A 7,249-nucleotide genomic window follows, 5' to 3' on the forward strand; every position below is an offset into this window, starting at 1 on the left:
CGCGCTGCCGCTCGTGCTGAGATGCTTAGCGCCGCTGGCCTGGGCCCTTCGCCGACTGGGTCTGTCACGACGTCCCCTGCCCTGAAGCCTGAGCCAGAGCCCGTTGTCGAGCCTGAGCCGGAGCCGGAGCCTGTTGTTGAGCCTGTTGTTGAGCCTGAGCCTGAGCCTGAGCCTGAGCCTGAGGCCACTGCCGAGCCTGAGCCTGAGCCTGAGCCCGTTGTTGAGCCGGAGCCGGAGCCGGAGCCCGAGCCCGTTGTTGAACCCGAGCCCGAGCCCGAGCCCGTTGTCGAGCCGGAGCCCGAGCCTGTTGTTGAGTCTGAGCCTGAGCCCGCTGCCGAGCCCGAGCCCGTTGCCGAGCCCGAGCCCGTTGCCGAGCCCGTTGCCGAGCCCGAGCCCGTTGCCGAGCCCGAGCCCGAGCCTGAGCCCGTTGCCGAGCCCGAGCCCGAGCCTGAGCCCGTTGCCGAGCCTGAGCCCGAGCCCAAGCCCGAGCCCGTTGCCGAGCCCGAGCCCGAGCCGGAGCCCGTTGTCGAGGCTAAGCCTGAGCCGGCTGCCGAGAACAAGCCCCAGGTCAAGGCTGAGCCCAAGGTTGCTCCAACCAAGCCACTCTCCGGTATTGCGGCCCGGATTGCTGCTCTGAACTCCGGCGAGGCCGGTCCTTCCGGTGGGATTCCCACAGGTGGTGCTGCCCCGCCCTCCAAGATCAGCGCTCGGGCGTCCATGTTTGAGTCCCGTGCTGCTGAGACTACTCCGGCCCCGACTCGCGCCGCTGCTTCCTCCTCCGTGACCCCCCAATCGGAGATTGCCTCTCGCCTTGCCTCCCTGCGCTCTACCGGTGCCGCTAAGACCGAGCCCGTCAAGACCGAGCCCGTCAAGGCCGAGCCGGCCAAGACTGAGCCCGCGGCTGAGCGTCTGTCGCATGCCTCTCGGCCCGTCGGCCCCCGGGGCCGCCGGGCTCCGACAGCCGACGGTCTGAAGGAGCGTGCGGCCCTGCCGGCTACCCTGCCCCCGGAGCCGACCTCCTCGACCAGTGAGATCGATACCTCCAGCCAGAGCGATGGGTCGATTGCCTCGCGCGCCGGGATGCTCAACCAGTCGACCGGTGGCAAGCCGCCCGGCGTGCCGCCCGGCGCTTTCAGCATGTTCGGTGGGGCCCCCCCTCCGAGCATTGTCAGCCGGAGTATGGCCGCTGCGGCGGCCAGCGCCGAGGACGAGTCTTCGACCGGGGGCGGCGCGCGCAAGCCCTTCCGCCCGCCTCCCGGCGCCGTGTCCATGATGGGCGGCCCTGGGCTGATGGCCGCGGCCATGGCCGCCGGCGGGGCGTCGCGTCTGCGCCGCGCTGGTGGTGCTGGTGCCGACCGGCCCCAGTCGATGTTCGTCGATCCGGCGGCCTTGAACAACTTCCTGGCCACGAACTCCGCGGCCCCGGCGCGCAAGTCCACCCACGAGCCGGTTCTGGTGCGCCTCCGTGGGCGCCGGTCTCTGCCGGTGGTTGTCCCGCTGGAGGTGGCCTCCCTGTCGCATGCCGGGGTGTATGTCATGGTGGTGGATGCCGAGCAGGCGGTCTTCGTATGGCAGGGTGCTCGGTCGGCCCAAGTCCGCCGTGCCAAGGGCCTGGAGTTTGCCCACCGCGTCAAGGACCAGGACTACTCCGGTCGGGCGGTGGTGACCGTGGTGTCGGAGGGTGGCGATGGGGCGGAGTCTCGCCCCTCGCGGACCTTCTGGCGCCTTCTCGGGTCCGACTCGGCCAGCGGGCCGCGCCAGGTGGACGAGGCCCCGGCCTCCGGGCATCCCCTCGATGATGACGCGGCCTTCGACAAGGTCCTGGCCCTGGAGGATGGGGACCAGGCGCCTGCCGTGGATTCCGTCGATGCCAGCGGCACGGTGACCCGTGTGGCCACCGGCTTCCCGTCCTTCTCTCGGTCGCACTTGAAGGCCGACACGTCCATTGTGGTCCGGATCCCCGGGGGCGAGGTTTTCCTGTGGCACGGTCGTTCGGCGTCGGAGGAGCAGAAGCGCGCGGCGGCGGCTCATGCCACGTCGCAGCTGGGCTCCGCTGCCCCGGGGCGCGGGGTTCTGCTGGAGGAGCCGCGCGAGGAGCGGTGCATCTTCCGCGAGAAGTTCGCCGACTGGAATGCCCCGCGTCGGGTGGCGGCTGCTGGTGGCGGCGGGTCGGGTGCCGCCGGGGCGGCTGGCAGCGCGGGTGCCGCGTCGCCCATTGGTGGCGGCCTGGCCGCCGGCGAGTCGGTCTTCATCCCGCGGCTTCCGCAGCAGGGGAATATCAAGGCCGTCGACAAGACCTTCAAGGTGTATGATCGTGGCTCGGATGTCGGCAGCATCAGTGCCATTGACATCCCGACCATGATCAAGCCGGAGATCATCCCCTCGGAGACGCCGCTCTTCGACGTCCGTCACCAGGGCAAGGGTACCATCCTGCGTGTGCGTCTTTGCATTTCCCGCCGGTTCTTTGTCTTTTGGCATCTCCCCTGCGCCTCCTCGCCGCGTGCTGACCTGATGCGGTGTGCCATCTTGTGGCACCCGCCACCCATTCCGGCACCAGGCTTGGGCCATCGTCAACAGCGAGCCTGCCGAGTTGACCGCCGAGCAGATTGAGTCCTTCCGGGAGTTTGGTTCTACCGACACGGTGATCTTCCTGTTTGAGTTCCGCGCGCCCAATCGCGAGGGCCCCGGGGACCGTCCTGCCAGCGTCATTTACTACTGGCTGGGCTCTGGTGCCAAGACCGTGCGTGATGGCGCCCTTCTCCTCTGTGTCCCGAAGCATGCAGCCTGTGCCTGTGTTGCCGCCCTTATGTCTCCTCTGACTCTTGTGCTTCTCTCGCCCCCCCCCTCTCTGGATCTTTCCATCTCTTCATCTCTTCATCTCTTCATCTCTCCATCTCTCCATCTCTCCATCTCTCCATCTCTCCATCTCTCCATCTCTCCATCTCTCCATCTCTCCATCTCTCCATCTCTTCATCTCTGGATCTCTGGATCTCTGAATCTCTTCATCTCTGCGTCTCTCCCGGTGGATCCCGTTCCCAGGGTGACACCGGCACTGCGGCTCTGTTCGCGGCGGATCTCGAGCGCGAGCATGGTGCCCCGCTGATGCGCATCGTCCAGGGCCACGAGCCGGAGGACTTTGTGGCCATCTTCCGCAGCCGGATGGTTGTCCGCGAGGGGTCCTTCCAGGATGCCGACAGGAAGATGACCGCCCCGGGGTCGGAGGCCCGACTCTTCCGGGTACAGGCTGTTGGCACCGGGCGCATTTGCAAGGCCGTCCAGACGCCAACCACTTCGGCCGAGGAGCTCTTTACCGGGGCCTCTTTTGTTTTGCTGACGCCGCCGACCGGACCGGTGACGGCTCTCTCGGGACCGACGGTCACCGTGTGGCATGGAGCCGGGGCCTTTGAGTATGAGCGGACGGCTGCCGAGCGGATTGCCCGCTCGGCCAGTCTCGACGGGTCGATGACCATCCTGACGGAGGCCGACACGGCCTCCAACGCCGGGCATGCCTTCTGGTCCAAGGTGACCGGTGGTCACGCCTCCTTCGCCGGGTCGCTGGACTGGCAGCGCCCGCATGCGACCGCCAAGGCAGCCGCCTCGGCTGGCGAGTATCGCGTGCGGCTCTTCCGCCTTTCTCACATTCGCCACGGCAACCCCACGGTACGTGCCGTGTCCCTCCCTCCCCCGGCCAGTTGTGTCCCCTGTCCTGCGCTGTCCCGTGCCTCCCTTTCCTGACAATCTCCTCCGTGGTTGCCTGCCTTCCCCCCCCCCCTCCCCCCCGTGCGGATGCATTGCCGGTGACTCCTCGGCTATCTGCGCTGCCTCCCAGGCCGAGGAGATCGAGCCCTTCAAGCAGTCGGATCTGGCCATCGAGGGTGTCTACTTCCTGGATGCCTTTAGCCAGGCCTTTGTCTGGGTCGGGCGCGGGTGTGTGCAGACCATTCGCGACTTGAACCTGGCCATCAGCACGTCGCAGAACTATGTGGACCATGTGGAGCGCCATGAGGCTGGGCGCTTGTCGCGCGACCGGCTCTTCATGATCCACGAGGACCATGAGCCGGCCAACTTCCGGCGGATGTTCTTCAATGGGTGGCAGCCGTGGACTTCTTCGCGTGCTGGCAGCATTGCCCCGGTGCACATCGCCGACTTCGACCGGTCGCCGATGACCGTGGACCAGGTGCAGCGGGACTTCTTCGAGGCCAAGTACTCGCCGGCCGTCCTGATGGACTTCCTGCGCTTGCCGTTCGGCGTGGACCCTGCCAACCTGGACCACTACCTGAGCGATGCCGACTTCCAGGAGAAGTTCGGCATGTCGCGCGAGGAGTATGCCAGCCAGCCGAAGTGGCGCCAGACCAATGCGAAGCGCAAGTCCGGCTTCTTCTAAGCATGTGTGTGCGGGTGTCTTTCCGCGCATGGACCGCCATGTGCACTTCTACCCCTGTTCCTACCTGTGCCTTGCCTTCTTTTCTTCTTGCTGTTCCAAAATGCCTGTCTTCCCCCTCTGGTCCGCCTCCCCTCCAGTCCTTTTGCGGGGCGGTGGATTTGTGCGGGATAATATAACAGGTCATGTACATATACCTAAATCTCTCTCTCTCTCTCTCTCGGCACCTCGTTTTTTTTTCGCCAATGCTTTGATTATTCCTTTTTGTCCTTCCTCTTTCAGACTATTTGCCACCTGTGTTGTAATTGTGTGCAGGCGCTGGTACCAGCGGAGGCCACAGTCTCAAGGCATTCCCCGCGCATCTGTCATCTTGCACATGTATGCTGGGTGCCATCCCCTTGTGACCGTCTCCATATCCTTCCTCTTTCGTGAGGTGTTTCTCCTCGGCGTCCTCTCTCTTTCCCTCTCTCTCTCTCTCTCCCTCTATGTCCCTCCCTCTATGTCCCCCCTCCCAACCTCATCTCACAGCCGAGCATGCTGAAGCACATAGCACCAGAGGGGGGTTCTATTTGGCGACTCGCCATGTGCCTTCTCTCTCCTCCCTGTCATTCATGCCCCTTGTTGCTTGTGCGCGTACATGGTCGTTCGCTCGCTCGCTCGCACACATGCAAATGTGTTTCCTTGTCTTGGAGGCCGGCCAAAGAGGATGATCGTGAAGGCATGAACAGGGCAAGCGGTCTTTATTTTGCCCCTGGCGCCCATGTGGCCTGAGCGCGTCGTGCTCCACCAAGCACACCGGTCATGCCCCAACTCAGAACCACATAAAGTGGCCCTGGAGGTCGGTGGCCTGGCTGGAGAATGGCCCGTCCGAGCAGGCATGGTGGTTCTTTCCCGGGTAAACCACGGTAGCAACGCCGGGCTGGAGTCATTTTTCGTGTGTCAGAGAGGCGGGCTCTTGTCGCTGGTCTCAGGGCGGAGGGGGAAGATGTGCCCGTGAAGCCACCGGGGGGTAGACACTTGGGAAATGGGGCAAAATGGCAGGCACCGAACAGGGCCGGGCCCGGGGATGCCGGGGGCTATGGCGTACCTCCAAGTCCAAGCGCTGGCCGCCAATGCATACGTTGCGCGCGCGAGGCACATCAATCGGCAGGGCGGCCACGAAGCCGCGCGGGGTGCTTGCCCGCGACAAGTGGCCGGCGCCCTGCAGCTGAAGGGTGGGCGGCAGGCGCAGGACACGCGCCCACTCGACCATGTCACCGAGGTCGCTTTGGGGATCGGCCGGGCGGATTCGCGTCACGCGAGCCCAGCTGTCCTGGTGTTGGGTGTCGCCATCGGTCGACCGGTGGTGGGCGTCGGCTGCCGGCACGAGCTCCGTGTCGGCACTGTATACCCGCTCGGTATTCCCGTCAAAGGTGCACACGCGTACCGGGGCGGCATGGGGCTCCGGGAGCATGGGGAATGGCTCGGCCCGGTCGACGGCATACAGCTAGATCCGGGTCCCGGGAGAGGAGGCCCCCGGGGGGAGGGGGGGGGGGGAAACACGGATGAGGCACGCAGGCAATGGCATTGGGCGGTGCGACGTATGTGATCAAGAGCATGGAGACGCGAGGGAGAGGTTAGTCCCGGGGCACATGGGAGAGCGAGGCGGCGAAGGGGGGTGGGGAGGGGGGGGGGAAGCATGTCGATAAAGAACCACACCGCCGAGGAGGCAGCATGAGCAGGGCGGCAAGCCGGGGGCCCTTCCATCGTACCACTTCGCCGGAGTGCATGCAGCCCTGGCGGCCGACGATGAGGCCGGTTTGGTCGGTGATGATGGCTTGGCGGAGGATCTTCTCGGTGGGTTCCAGCTGCTGGCGCCGGCGCAGGGTCAGGTCGCCCATGAGGCGAACCTGGCAGGCCACCTGGCTGTTGGTGGCGGCCTGCCCGCGCAGGACCGACCGCCGATACTCGTAGTCCCCGCGACAGGCCAAGCCCCCGCCGACGTTGTGATAGCGCTTGAGCTTGGCGAAGGCGGCCGCACTGCGGGGCACCTCCACCACCAGGGCCCGGTCACCGGTGCCAGCCACCTGGGGGAGCGCCACCCGGTCGGCCCCCGGCGGCCACATGTAGACGATCATGACCACGGCCGCGGCCGACACCACGAGGGCCGTGACCAGGCGCTCGATGCGCTCCTGCAGCATGGACTTCGGGTTGACCCAGTGGCTGACGGCCTCGCGCTGGCGGATGCGCGCCAGCCGGCCCCGCTCGGTGGGGGTCAGGTGCGCCTCGGCCGGGTCATAGAACTGACTGGCGTCCGGCAGCAGCGAGGACACCACCCGGCCCGAGGCGTCCAGACACTGGCCCTCCGGGGAGATGCGCAAGGCGCCGTGGGTGCTGTTCGGCGCGGCGGGGCTTTCCGAAGTGGCCCCGGGGCGTCGGGCGGCCCCCGGGCGATTGACCGAGGCCGAGCTTTCATCCAGGCGCAATGTGTCCGTGCTGGTGAGGCCCGGCAGCGAGGCGTCCGGGGCGATGCCCTCCGCTCGAGCGGCAGTGCTGGCGGCCGAGAGCGAGGCTGTCCCCTTGCGGGAGGCTTGCGAGCGGCCCTTTTGCACGGAGGTGGAGGTCCCCTCGTCGAAGTCCGTGGCATGGCTGGAGGGCGACTCGCCGCCCTTGGTGGAGGTCCGCGTCATGGCTGTGCATGCGTGGGCGAGTGGAGGCTGTCAGTCGGAACCACGGAACTGACCGGCGGCCGGGCGCGCGGTGGCCGGGGGCGACAGAGTGTGCATTTGTCAGTCGATGCCATACCTGAGCGGGCACTTGGTGTGCTGGGGCTCTTGCTTCGCCAGAACGAGCGCTGACTGGTGGTGGGAACTGTCCGGCCGGGGGGGG

The 7,249-nt window shown here is 66.5% G+C and overlaps 2 protein-coding genes across 2 annotated transcripts in view; one reads left to right on the top strand and one right to left on the bottom strand.

Moving 5' to 3' along the window:
• Positions 1-4,384, top strand: part of H696_04939 (hypothetical protein) — a gene marked incomplete at its 3' end in the record, with an annotated part of 5,670 nt that extends 1,286 nt beyond the window's left edge. Inside the window, exons 5-8 of the mRNA XM_009498805.1 lie at positions 1-2,436; positions 2,558-2,740; positions 3,040-3,660; positions 3,830-4,384. Of these exons, the coding sequence (XP_009497080.1) occupies positions 1-2,436; positions 2,558-2,740; positions 3,040-3,660; positions 3,830-4,384 (3,795 nt within the window). The remainder of the gene's footprint in view (positions 2,437-2,557; positions 2,741-3,039; positions 3,661-3,829) is intronic.
• A 544-nt stretch (positions 4,385-4,928) lies between these two features.
• Positions 4,929-7,224, bottom strand: H696_04940 (hypothetical protein). Its single transcript, XM_009498806.1, has 4 exons — positions 7,166-7,224; positions 6,133-7,052; positions 5,469-5,867; positions 4,929-5,300 (listed from the first exon to the last, which is right to left on the bottom strand). The coding sequence occupies exons 2-4, from the start codon at positions 7,048-7,050 to the stop codon at positions 5,193-5,195; spliced, it is 1,425 nt and encodes a 474-aa protein (XP_009497081.1). The 5' UTR covers positions 7,051-7,052; positions 7,166-7,224; the 3' UTR covers positions 4,929-5,192.
• Positions 7,225-7,249: the final 25 nt, after the last annotated feature.

This window comes from Fonticula alba (genome assembly GCF_000388065.1).
Source record: "Fonticula alba strain ATCC 38817 unplaced genomic scaffold supercont2.8, whole genome shotgun sequence".
Taxonomy (NCBI): Eukaryota; order Rotosphaerida; family Fonticulaceae; genus Fonticula; species Fonticula alba.